We start from the raw sequence: 13,817 nt of genomic DNA on the forward strand, positions 1-13,817 counted from the left end.
TTCTGATGTGAGGACACAGATAGGTCAGCAGCACGCCAGAGGATGACGACTTTGAGCTTCGAACTTTTTTGCGAAACAATGTTTCAATTGCTTTCTTTAATGCATCTTTTCTCGCTTTCAAGGTGCCTGGAGTACTGTCACAGACCATGATCTACAGCTGCACTCAAACTGCGGTTGTTCATGGCGGTACATTCCTGCCTGTGGAATTCGCCAAATGGCCGTTTTCAATGTACCCAGGAGTAGACTGGAAGACGTGCACCTTCAGGGTGCAGCCCCTGTGGACCGAATTCCTTGCCAGTGTTGTCAACTGAAACATCACAAGAGATCAAAACACTAAGACAGTGCTTGCGGTGGGTGTGTGTGTGTATATATATATATATGGTGAGTCTGCTGGCTCTTGAGTCAGGCAAGGTTGAATAAGCGTCACTTCAGACTGTAACATCAAAACAGCAATCTGTCGGTGTCCTCTCTTGCTGTGGAAGGGTTGACACCTCTCTGTCCCTTGTTAGCCTGTGGCATGCTGAAGTGCTGAGTCATTGACTGTAGTTTCTGATAGACCTGGATCATGGACTCTTTGGGGGTTTTGCTATTGCTTGTTTGGGGATTGGTGGGCGCTGCTGCTTCTTGCTGGAACAAGTGAGGGGAGGGGAAGGGTTGATGCTTTGCTGCTGCTTGTGCATGGAAGGGGGTGGGGGGGCTTTGGGGTTCTAACATTTTTCTGTCATTCATTCTTTGCGGTTTTCTTCTGTTTTGTGGATGTCTGTGAAAAGCAAAAATTTCAGGTTGTATACTGTATACATTCTGATATTAAATAGAACAATTGAACATGAAGCACAAAAAAATGGAATAAAATGGGGACATTGTGATCCAGATCCATTTCCATCCAGGTTGTCCTGCTTGGTTTGAATTGAAAGTTGTTTTGGGTTATATTGTTCTTTGCAATTAGAGGTACATACACCTGTAGCTTTACTCTCCCTCAACTTATATTACAGCACATTCCAAAGGAAGTGCACAATATAGAGTACCTATAAAAAGCATTCACTCCATTTGGAAGTTTTCATGTTTTATTGTTTTACAACATTGAATCGCAGTGGATTCAATTTGGCTTTTTTGACACTGATCAACAGAAAAAGACTTTCGTGTCAAAGTGAAAACAGATCTCTACAAAGTGATCTAAATTAATTATAAACATAAAACACCAAATAATCGATTGCATAAGTATTCAATTGCTTTAATACGATACACCAAATCATCACTGGTGTAGCCAATTGGTTTTAAAAGTCACATAATTAGCTAAATGGAGATCACCTGTGTACAGTCAAGATACTTCAATTGATTGTAGTAAAATAGACCCGTATCTGGAAGGTCCAAATGCTGGTGAGTCAGTATCCTGGCAAAAACTACGCCATGAAGACAAAAGAACACTCCAAGCAACTCCACAAGAAGGTTATTGAAAAGAACAAGTCAGGAGATGCATACAAGATAATTTCCAAGTCACTGACTTTCCCTTGGAGTACAGTTAAACCAATCATCAAGAAATAGAAAGAATATGGCACAGCTGTAAATCTGTGTAGAGTAGGCTGTCCTCAAAAACTGAGTGACTGTGCAAGGGACTAGTGAGGGAGGCCATCAAGAGACCTATGACAACTCTGGAGGAGTTACAGGCTTCAGTGGTTGAGATGGGAGAGGCTGTGCATACAACAGTTGTTGCCCGAGTGCTTCACCAGTCGCAGCTTTATGGGAGAATGGCAAAGAGAAAGCCACTGTTGGGGAAAAAAAAAACTTCACATGAAACCTTGATCAGCGTTTGGCCGGAAAGCACGTGGGAGACTCTGAAGTCGGTTGGAAGAAGGTTCTATGGTCTGATGAAACCAAAATTGAGCTTTTTGGCCATCAGATTAAACAGTGTGTTTGGTGTGATCCAAACACCGCACATCATCAAAAACACACCATCCCTACCGTGAAGCATGGTGGTGTTTGCATCATACTATGGGGGTGCTTCACTGTAGCAGTCCCTGCAAGGCTTATGAAGATAGAGGATAAAATGAATGAAGCAAAATACAGGGAAATCCTAGAGGAAAACCTGATGCAGTCTGCAAGAGAACTGCAACTTGGGAGATTTGTTTTCCAGCAACACAATGACCCCAAGCACAAAGCCAAAGCTACACGCAGGAATGGCTTTAAAAAACACAAAGTTAATGTCCTGGAGTGGCCAGGACAGAGTTCAGACCTCAATCCAATTGAGAATTTGTGGCTGGAGTCTGGGTAGCCTCCAACCTGATGGCATGAACATTGACTTCTCTAACTTCCGTTAATACCTCACCTCCCCTTCGTACCCCATCCGTTATTTATTATTCATTATTAATATATATATTTTTCTCTCTCTCTTTTTCTCCCTCTGTCCTTCTCACTATACTCCTTGCCCATCCTCCTCCCCCTTTCTTTCTCTCTAGACCTCCCGTCTGTCCCGTGATCCTCTCACATCTCTTTTCCCAATCAACTTTCCAGCTCTTGGCTCCAACCGTTCCCCCTCCTGTCTTCTCCTATCATTTTGGATCTCTCCCTCCCCCTCCCACTTTCAAATCTCTTACTATCTCTTCTTTCAGTTAGTCCTGACGAAGGATCTCAGCCCGAAACATCAACTGTACCTCTTCCTATAGATGCTGCCTGGCCTGCTGCATTCACCAGCAATTTTTGTGTGTGTTGCTTAAAAAGGACTGTTCACTCACGATCCTCTTGTGATCTGACAGAGCTTGAGCAGTTTTGTAAAGAAGACTGGAGAAGAATTGTAGTGTCCAGATGTGCAAAGCTGATACAGACCTATCCACACAGACTGAAGGCTGTAATTACTGCCAAAGGTGCATCTACTAAATACTGACTTGAAGGTGGTGAATACTAATACAATCAATTATTTTGTGTTTTATATTTGTAATTAATTTAGATTTTGTAGAAATATGTTTTCACTTTAACACAGAAGTCTGTTTTCTTCTGTTGATCAGTGTCAAAAAAGCCAAATTAAATCCTCTGTGATTCAATGTCGTAAAACAATAAAACATGAAAACTTCTGGGGGGGGGGGGGGCAAATACTTTTTTTTAGGCTCTATGAGCACTTGTGAAATCATCATATCTAGTAGTTCCCAAATATCAGCTCAAGAATCGAGCTGTAGAAATGCCAATTTAAAAAATTCATATAAAAAACTCCACCCCAGACACACTGTTCCAGTATCAAAGTACACAATAAGATAAATTAGAAATGTTTCTGAATGAACTCACCTGTGCTGACTTCCCTGATTCAGAAGCGAACTGTAATCCTCCGGGAGATGTATTAACTGATTTCTTTCCCTAGGATATCTTTAAGAAAGAATTTGTCAAGCATCAAAGGATATTGTTTGAAGAATATAATTTTAAATGTACAATATACAGCTTCAGTAGGGGTCCTATACTGTGTTTAATTCATCCGCCAAAGAAAGGCTAATTTCCCACTGGTTCTTGCAAACTCCAATACAGAAAAATGGAGGGCTACGAGGGAGGAAAGGATTAGATTGTTCTCAGAATAAGTTAAAAAGGTTAGCAGAACATCACAGGCAAAGGGCCTGTACTCTGCTGTACAATGTGTGTATGCTCTGGCTGGATAGAGATACAGTATCAGATGTGCTAATCATTGCTTAGGATCCTGTAGAGATTCACTGAGATCCATAGAGCTATACAAGACAGAAACAGGCATTTCAGCTCAACTTGTCCACGCTGTGCAAGATGGCTATTTATGCTAATCCTGTTTGCCTGTGTTTAGCCCGGAACCCTCTCTACACCTTCTCTATGCAAGTACCTGCCCAAATGTCTTTTAAACGTTGTAACTGCATCCTCCTCCACCACCTCCTCGAGTAGGTCATTCCATATTCCCACTACCGTGTGTGGGAAAGATGTGCCCCTCGGATTTCCTTTAAATCTTTACCATTGCACCTTAAACGTAGTTTTAGGTTCCCCTACCATGGGGGCAAAAGGTCATCTACCTGATCTATGCTCCACATACTTTAAGAAACTTTAGTTGCCTCCACTCCCAGCTTATGCAACCTCTCTTAGAACATTGCTGTGAATTATTTCTGCACTTGCTCCAGCTTACTCACATCCTTCCTACAGTGTGGTAACCTGAGCTATGCACAATACTTCAACTGCCCTTTAACCAATAATTTGTACATCTATCACCATGGCTTGCTCAATGAAAGCAAGAACACTTTAAAGCCTTCTTCATCACAATCTACCGATATTGCCACTTTAAGGCGAGCTGATTATGAAATCTGAGCTGAAATTTAATTGACTTTCTGAAAATCCACATTGGCAGCAACATACCTTCCCTGTCTCAGATGATTTAAGAAAACCCACTGGGTTGGTATTATAGAACAAAATACAACTGGGTGATACAACCCTTTGAGCCTGTTCCACCATTCAATATGATCATGGGTGATCATCCAAATTCAGTCCCTATGCCTGCTTTCTCACAAAGAACAACATTTAACATATCTTTGAATATATTTAATGATTTAACCTCAACTGATTTCTATGGTGGTGAATTCTGTAGGGATCACAGAGGGATGGCTTGCCCCTTATCCTTTACCCTGGTCCATCTGGCCATTGGGAACATCTTTCCTGCATCTCATGTTCAATCATGTTTGACATTTTGTAGAATTCTTTGAATTCCAACGCTCATTCTTTTAAATATAATAAAACTTAAAAGGCATGATTAAGTGAAAAACGATTGATGGCCCATTTGAAATCCTCTCCAGCCTCTAACTCATTATGAAACTTGTTGTTTTTTCCACTAATCCTTTGGTTCAAACATTTCTACAGCTTTCAGTCAGCTTTTATGTTCTACGCAGACTTACTTTTATACAGTACTTTCCCCTTCTTAATCAATTCTTTGTCATCTTTGCTGAATTCTAAACAGCTCCAATTCCTCTGGTTTGCTATTTTGACTAACCATTTTATCTTTCTCCCCTTTGGACCCAATATGATCCCAACTTCTCTTGTAAAGCACAGTTAAATCACACTCAAAAGAGTTGCTGAAGCATGCATTAACTAGCTAACAGCAGAAACCTTTCCATCTCCCACTGGCTTCCTTTAGTTCGAGTAAAGGACTGCTCATTGTTATCAAACCAGAACTGGGTTCAGACAGATGACGTCAATGCAAGCAGTCTCAGTCACTTGCTATTAGGTGCAAGAGCTGCAATGCTTTACTGTTCTCAGTGTGATATCACATATTATAAAAATCCAATCCTTCATGACTCTATATGTACAAGGGTTACTCCTCCTCGTATTCAGACTCCTTCAGTGATCTCCCACCTGCCCGTCCTTACAACTACCTGCACAATCCTCCAAGACCTCATTCACACTCTCAACCAATTATGGATTGTGAATGCCTTGTCAAAGAGAAAACACAAATTATGTTTCAAGACATACTGACCGGACTGATGTTCTCTGCCCCTTGAGAAAGCTTTGCACGGAAGAATCAAAACACCATCTGTAATAAAAGAAAAAAAAATCAAGAGAATATTTAGCTTTAACAAGTGTAGTCAGGTGCTTATGCTCCGAAATATGGGAAGTTGCTTTTTCAATTAAATAGATCTAAAAGCCCAAGCCACTATGTCTATCAACAACATATTTATTTTAACCCAGAAAATGTTGTGCAGTAATCAAAGGACTCAATAAATTTTTAGTGTACTAAATATAATGTTAATTTGATACAAACCAATGTAACTACTTGTGTTTGTTATCATATATACATGAAGTTCATTTTTCAAATTTTACTTTATCAGGACAACAGATTGTAAAAGCCCAAATAATGATTCAACAAGTCATAGAAGTTTGGAAGTGTAACATGATTAGAAAAGGAAAGGTGGACATGACTGTATAGAAGCATCTCTGAGTCTCATCAAAGCCCTGCACAATGGTAGCAAGACTCCTTTACCCCTGTATTCAATTTCATTTCGGTGAAAGATGCAAGGTCCTAAAATATCTTGATAGGTTAGATGTGACCGAATGTTTGCTGTTATAGGAGCCACTGTTTAAAAAAATATTCTGCCATTTAAAGCCAACATAAGGGAAAACGTTTACTCCCTGAGGGTTGTGAGCCTTTTGAATTCTCATTGTCGAAGTCAGTGGGAGCAGAGTCATTAATTTTTTTTTAAGGAAACGATTGTGGTAAAGCAAAGGTGAGTTCAGGTTAAATCAGATTAGTCATAAGCTTGTTAAGTGGTAAAGCATACTCAAGAGGCTGAATGGTCTACTCTAGTCCCCAATTGATTAGTTTGGTCTATTTCTGTTCCTACAGGTCCTCCCCAGATTAAGGCAGAACTTCGTTCTCATGAACTGTTCATATCTTGAACGGATTGCAAGTTAGCCAGAAAATCCAACCCTCTGGTCTTCCAAACACTCACTTCTGTAGAGCATAAGCTGAACACAAGATCATAAGATATAGCAGCAGAATTAAGATATTTGGCCCATCGACTCTGCTCTGCCATTTCATCATAGCTGATCCAGTTTCCCTCTCAACTCCAATCTCCAGCCTTCTCCCCGTATCCCTTCATGCCCTGACCAATCAAGAATCAATCAATTTCTGCCTTAAATATACGTAAAAGCTTGGCCTCCATAGCTGCCTGTGGCAACGAATTCCACAGATTCACCACTCTCTGGCTGTAGTTCCTCCTCATCTCCATTCTAAAAGGACGCCCCCTCAATACTGAGGCTGTGTCCTCTGATCTTAGAGTCTCTCACCATAGGAAACATCCTCTCTACATTCACTCTATAAAGGCCTTTCACCATTTGATACGTTTCAATGAGTTCTAGTGAATACTGGCCTAGAGCCATCAAACGATCTTCATATGACAAGCCATTCAATCCTGGAAACATTTTCGTGAATCTCCTTTTAACCCTGTCCAGTTTCAATGCATTCTTTCTAAGTTAAGGGGCCCAAACCTGCTCACAATATTCCAAGTGAGGCCTCACCAGTGCTTTGTAATTTGTCAGCATTACACCCTTCCTTTTATATTCTAGCCCTCTTGAAATGAATACTAACATTGCATTTGCTTTCCTCACCACAGGCTCAACTTGCAAATTAACCTTTATGGAATCATGCACAAAGATTCCCAAGTCCCTTTGTAGTTCAGATTTTTGTATTTTCTCTTCAGTTAGAAAATATTTCTTATACCCAGTACATGACCATACACTTCACGACATTGTATTCCATCTGCCATTTCTTTAACCATTCTACTAATCAAAGTCCTTCTGTAACCTCTCGACCATCCCCTCCACCTAACTTCATATTGTCTGCAAACTTTACAACAAAGCCATCAATTCCGTAATCCAAATCATTAACATGTAACGTAAAGAGAATTGGTGCCAACACAGATCCCTGTGGAACACCACTGGTCAGCGGCACCAACCAGAAAAGGCTGCCTTTATCCCCACTCTTCATCTCCTGCCAATCAGTCACTGCTTTATGCATGCGAGAATCTTTCCTGTAATACCATGGGGTCATTACTTGTTAAGCAGCCTCACGTGTGGCACCTTGTCAAAGCCTTCTGAAAACCAACCGATTCTTCTTTGTCTATCCTGCTTGTTATTTCTTCAAAGAATTCCAAAAGTTTTGAGAGGCAAGATTTTCCCTTTAGCATGCTGATAACCGCCTATTTTGACACATGCCCCCAAGTACCCTAAAACCACATCCTTAACAGTCAACTCCAACATCTTTCCAACCACTGAGGTCAGACTAACTGGTCTATAGTTTCCTTTTTTCTGCCTCTCTCCCTTCTTTCCAGAACCATTCCAGAATCTAGTGATCCTTGAAAGATCATTACTAATGCCTCCACAATCTCCTCAGCCATCTCTTTCAGAATCCTGGGGTGTACACCATCTAGTCCAAGTGACTTATCTACCTTCAGACCTTACAGTTTTCCAAGAATCTTCTCCCTAGAAATGGTAATTCACACACTTCATGACCCCTGACAGCTAGAACTTCCACCATACAGCTAGTGTCTTCTACAGTGAAGATTGTTGTAAAATACGTATTCAGTTTGTTCACCATTTCCTTGTCCTCCATTACTATCTCTCCAGCATTGTTTTCTAGCAGTCTAATATTCACTCTCACGTCTCTTTTACACTATGCATCTGAAGAAACTTTTGGTATCCTCTTTAATATTACAAGCTAGCTTACTTTTGTATTCCATCTTTACCTTCTTAATGATTTTTTTCGTTGACTGCAGTTGATTTTTAAAAGCTTCCCAATCCTCTACTTCCCACTAATTTTTGCTCTATTATATGCACTCTGGCTTTTATGTTGGCTTTGACTTCTGATAGCTACAGTTGCATCATTTTGCCTTCAGAATACTTCTTCCTCTTTGGGATGTATATATCCTGTGCCTTCCGAATTGCTTCCAGAAATTCCAGCCATTGCTACTCTGCTGTCATCCTTACCAGCATTCTTTTCCAATCAATTCTGGCCAACTCATCTCTCTTACCTCTGTAATTCCCTTTACTCCATTGTAAATCTGCTACATCTGACTTTAACCTCTCTTTCTCAAATTTCAGGGTGAATTCAATCATATTATGATCACTTGCCCCCAAAGGTTCTTTTACCTTAAGGTCTTTAACAAGATAAAATCCTATGATGTTATAGAAAGACACTGGCATGGATAGAGGAATGGCTGACAGGCAGGAGGCAGCGAATAGGAATAAAAGGAGCCTTTTCTGGTTGGCTGCCATTGACTAGTGGTGTTCCTCAGGGACCACCACTTTTCACATTGTCTGTCAATGATTTGGATAATGGAATTGATGGCTTTTTGGCAAAGTTTGCAGATGATACGAAGATAGGTAGAGGGGTAGGTAGTGCTGAGGAAGCAATGCGATTGCAGCAGACTTGGACAAATTGGAAGAATGGGCAAAAAAGTAGCAGATGGAATACAGAGTTGGGAAATGTATGATAATGCATTTTGGTAAAAGGAACGATAGTGTGGACTATTATCTAATAGGAGAAGGTTCAGACATCAGAGGTGCAGAGGGACTTACAAGTCCTTGTGGAAGGTTAATTTACAGGTTGAGTCTGTGGTAAAGGTAAATGCAATGTTGGCATTTATTTCAAGGGTAATGGAATATAAAAGAAAGGAGACAATGCTAAGCCTTTATAAGACACTAAGGACACACTTGGAGTACTGTCAACAGTTTTGGGCCCCATACGTCAGAAAGGATGTGTCGTCATAGGAGACAGTCCAGAGGAGGTTCACGAGGCTGATTCCAGGAATGAAGGCATTAACAAATGAGGAGTGTTTAGCAGCTTTGGGCCTGTACTCACTGGAATTTAGAAGAATGTGTGGGGATCTCATTGAAACCTACCGAATGTTGAAAGGACTAGTTAGGGTAGATGTGGAGATGATGTTTCCTGTGGTGGGGTATCCAGAACCAGAGGGTACAGCCTCAAAATTGAGGGGTGACCTTTTAGAACAGAGGTGAGGAGGATTTTTTTTTGCCAGAGAGTAGTGTATCTGTGGAATGCTCTGCCACAGACTGTGATGAAGGACATGTTTGTGGGTATACTTAAGGTGGAAGTTCATAGTTTCCTGATTGATCAGGGCATCAAAGGATACGGTGAGAAGGCAGATGTATGGGGTTGAGTCGGACCCAGGATCAGCCATGATGGAATGGCGGAGAAGACTTCGTGGGCTGAATGGCCTCATTCTGCTCCTATGTCTAATGGTCTCTAATCAATTCCATTCATTGCACAACAACCAATCCAGAATAGCTGATTGTAGGCTCAACCACAAGCTGCTCTGAAAAGCCATCTCATAGGCATTCTAGAAATTCCCCCCTTGGGATCGACCACCTGATTTTCCCAATCTATATGCATATTGAAATCCCCATAACTATTGTAACATTGCCCTTTTAGCATGCATTTTCTATCTCCCATTGTAATTTGTGGACTACATCCTTACTAGTGTTTGGGGGTATGACTCCCACCAAAGCCTTTTTACTCTTGCAGTTCCTTAGGTCTATCCACAATGATTCAACACCTTCTGACCCTATGTAACCTCTTTTAATGATTTGATTTAATTTTTACCAACAGAGCAATGCCACCCCCTCTGCTTACCTACCTGTCCTTTCAATACAATGTGTATGCTTGGACATTAAGCTCCCATCTTCTTTCAGCCTTGATTCAGTGATGCCTACAACATCATACATGCCAATCTTTAACTGTACTACAAATTCATCTACCTTATTCTGCATACTGCACATATCCAAAAAACACCTTCAGTCTTACATTCATCCTTTTCAATTTTGTCCACTTTTTACATTGCAACTCATCCTGTTGACTGCAATTTTGCCCTATCGTCAGCCTCTGCTTGCAAGGAGTCTCACTGCATAATGCCTTTTTCTGTAAACCAAATACCTCATCCTCAGCAGAATCACTTAGCTCCCATCCCCCTGACAAGTTAGCTTAAACCCTCCCAACAACTCTAGTCAAGCTGTCTGCAAGGATATTGGACCCCTTGGGTTCAGATGTAACCTGTTCCTTTTGTACAGGCCGTACCTTCCCAGAAGAGCCCCCAATGATCCATAAATCTGAACCCCTGCCCCCTGCATTAGTTCCTCAGTCACACATTCATCTGCCAAATCATCCTGTTCTTACCCTCACCAGCACGTGGCACAGGCAGCAGTCCAGAGATTACTACTCTGCAGGTCCTGTTTCTCAGCTTTCTACTTAGCTCCCTGGCATCTCTCTTCAAGACCTCCTCACGTTGTCTACCTGTCATTGGTACCAATATGTACCAAGACTTCTGGCTGCTCACAAGCTGGAGGACGCTAATTGATTTCTTTGGTTTAATCCTGCCCCATATTTTTAGATTAGTCACGGAACTGTCAATTTAGGCATATCCTGGGAAAGACACATTTACAGTTGCTAAAGGTTTATGGCTGGGAATTTAAGACCCAGGTTGAAGGAGTCAGGTCTCCAGGCTTCTGATAAGAGAGACTTCATAATAGAAAGAAAATACGTGAAGATGCATTTTGATCTTAAAAATGTACCAAAATGTTTTTCTTTGCAAACTAATGATTTTTAGCTGGCACTATTTGGAGGTCTGATCAGATAATTCTAGTCTCATTACCCTTCTTACTGAATTAAAGCAGAAACACGAGAAACATAGTAATTAGGCAGCATCTGTGGAGTGAGAAAAGCAGGTTTTAATACTTCAAGTCAATAGCTCTGATAAAGTTAAAAATAAAGCAAGTAGTAATCTGCAGAGAGAGGGGAAGGAGAGAGAGAGAGAAATGAAATGTGTGTGATCAGGTGGAGACCAGAAAGAGTGAATGAGGCAAGATGAAAGGAGGTAATGAAGATGTGTCTGCAGGAGGCATAAGGAAGAGAGTTGGTGAAAAAATAAGAAACAAAGACTGACTGAAGGCCAATTCTAAATTTGTAAACAAGATGGCACTTTGACAGTTGACCATGACGAGATTAATAAATCCTTTCAAGAATTTTATACCTCCCTTTATCAATCAGAATTTCCTGATGACTCCACTATAATGCATGAATTTTTTAAGAAATTGAATATTCCAAAATTATCTAATGAATGTTCAAAACTAGATGTACCTATTACAGTAGAGGAAATAAAGAATGCTATTTTTTCAATGAACTCAGGTAAAGCACCTGGTCCAGATGGAGTTACAGTAGAATTTTAAAAATTTTTCTCAACTACACTAACTCTTCGGCTATGTAGTGTTTTTAGGGATGTAGTATCTATAGGTAAATTACCACAATCTTTCTATCGAGCTTCTATTTCTCTAATTCTTAAAAAAGATAAGGATCCTACTGAAAGTGCATCTTATAGACCTATATCTCTGCTGAATGTCGATTCTAAGATTTTTTCTAAAATATTGGCAACGAGATTGGAGAATGTATTACCCCAAATTATTTCTGCAGATCAAACTGGATTTATTAAAAACTGTTACTCTTTTTTTAATATTAGGAGATTAATGAATATCATTTATATGCCTTCACCCAAAATTCCAGAATGTGTCATTTCATTGGATGCTGAAAAAGCTTTTGATAGAGTTGAATGGATATATTTGTTCAATACCCTTGAGAAATTTAATTTTAGTCCGATATTCATTTCCTGGATTAAACTGATATATTTTACCCCTTTAGCTTTGGTATTTACTAACAACCAAAGATCCCCTTTTTTTCATTTATTCTGTGGTACTAGGCAGGGTTGCCCTCTTAGTCCATTACTATTTGATATTGCTTTGGAACCGCTAGCTATTGCCATTCATGACTCCCCTAATATATTTGGTGTTACCAGTGGAAATGAGACTCATAAATTATCACTATATGCAGATGACCTACTATTATATATTTCTAACCCAGGAAAATCTATTCCAGCAGTATTAACTTTGCTTGCTCAGTTTAGTAGCTGTTCTGGTTACAAACTGAACCTAAGTAAGAGTGAACTCTTTCCATTAAATATGCAGGTTCCCATTTATAGAAGCTCTCCATTTAGACTGATTACTGATTATTTTACTTATCTGGGAGTTAAAATTACTAAGAGACATAAGGATCTATTCAATTTCAACCTTTTACCATTAATTAATCAGGTTAAACAACTGATTTACTAAACAGTCCCCTTTGTCTCTATCATTGATTGGCTGTATTAATGCTTTTAAAATGATTATTTTACCCAAATTTTTATATTTATTTCAAGCAATACCGATTTTTATTCCTAAATCTTTTTTTGATACTATTGACTCTAAAATTTCCTCTTACATATGGCAAAATAGAAATCCCAGATTAAGTAAAAAATACTTAGAGAAATCTAAGAAAGAGGGTGGTTTGGCATTGCCTGTCCTAAGATTTTACTACTGGGCAATTAATATTCGATACTTAATATTTTGGACACAAGATTGGAATATAACTGCAAGCCCACATTGGGTAAACCTTGAAGGCCACTCTGTACAAGGGTTTTCTTTAGCCTCCATTTTAGGAACTTCACTGCCTTTTGTACTATCTAAATTGAATAAACAAATTTTCAACCCTATAGTTAAACATACATTGCGAATATGGTTTCAATTTCGTAAATTTTTTGGCCTGAATGAATTTATGTTATCAAGCCCTATTATATCTAATTTCTTTTTCCAACCCTCGGTAATGGACCAAGCCTTTTTGATATGGAAAATGAAAGGCATAATATGTTTTTGTGATCTACTTCTGGATAACTGCTTTATGTCTTTTGAGCAGTTATCTGAGAAATTTGATTTGCCTAGATCCCATTTTTTTTAGATACTTACAAATAAGAAATTTTTTAAATACTACGTTGCCGACCTTTCCGATTTCAAATCCTTCTGGCATTTTGGATAAAAATTTTAGGTTTTAATCCTTTGCAGAAGGGATTAATAGCAATAATTTATGATATAATTATGAAATTACAGCCAGATATATCTGATAAAATTAAAAATGAATGGGAAAGGGAACTTCAACTTTCCCTACCTACAGAGAAATGGGATAAAATTTTTCAATTAGTTAGTACTTCTTCTATATGTGCTAAACATACTTTAATACAATTTAAAGTAGTACTCATATGTCCAAAGATAAACTAGCTCATTTTTATTCCCATATAAATCCTACCTGTGATAGACGTCACTCTGAAGTGGCTTCTTTAACTCATATGTTTTGGTCCTGTCCTCTTTTGGAAAAATATTGGAAAGACATTTTTGATACTATTTTAACAGTTCTATGCTTTGATTTAAAACCCCATCCTATTACGGCAATCTTTGGATTGCCA

At 39.3% G+C, this 13,817-nt stretch overlaps 1 protein-coding gene across 3 annotated transcripts in view; it reads right to left on the bottom strand.

Annotated features, from left to right (window-relative positions):
* ubr1 (ubiquitin protein ligase E3 component n-recognin 1) overlaps positions 1 to 13,817 on the bottom strand; it is a 288,023-nt gene that overhangs the window by 18,328 nt on the left and 255,878 nt on the right. For all 3 annotated transcript variants that reach the window (XM_072264036.1, XM_072264044.1, XM_072264054.1), the window contains exons 43-44: positions 5,459 to 5,515; positions 3,274 to 3,351 (exon numbers count right to left, since the gene is read on the bottom strand). In XM_072264036.1, the coding sequence (XP_072120137.1) occupies positions 3,274 to 3,351; positions 5,459 to 5,515 (135 nt within the window). The remainder of the gene's footprint in view (positions 1 to 3,273; positions 3,352 to 5,458; positions 5,516 to 13,817) is intronic.

The sequence above is a fragment of the Mobula birostris genome, chromosome 1 (assembly GCF_030028105.1).
Source record: "Mobula birostris isolate sMobBir1 chromosome 1, sMobBir1.hap1, whole genome shotgun sequence".
NCBI lineage: Eukaryota > Metazoa > Chordata > Chondrichthyes > Myliobatiformes > Myliobatidae > Mobula > Mobula birostris.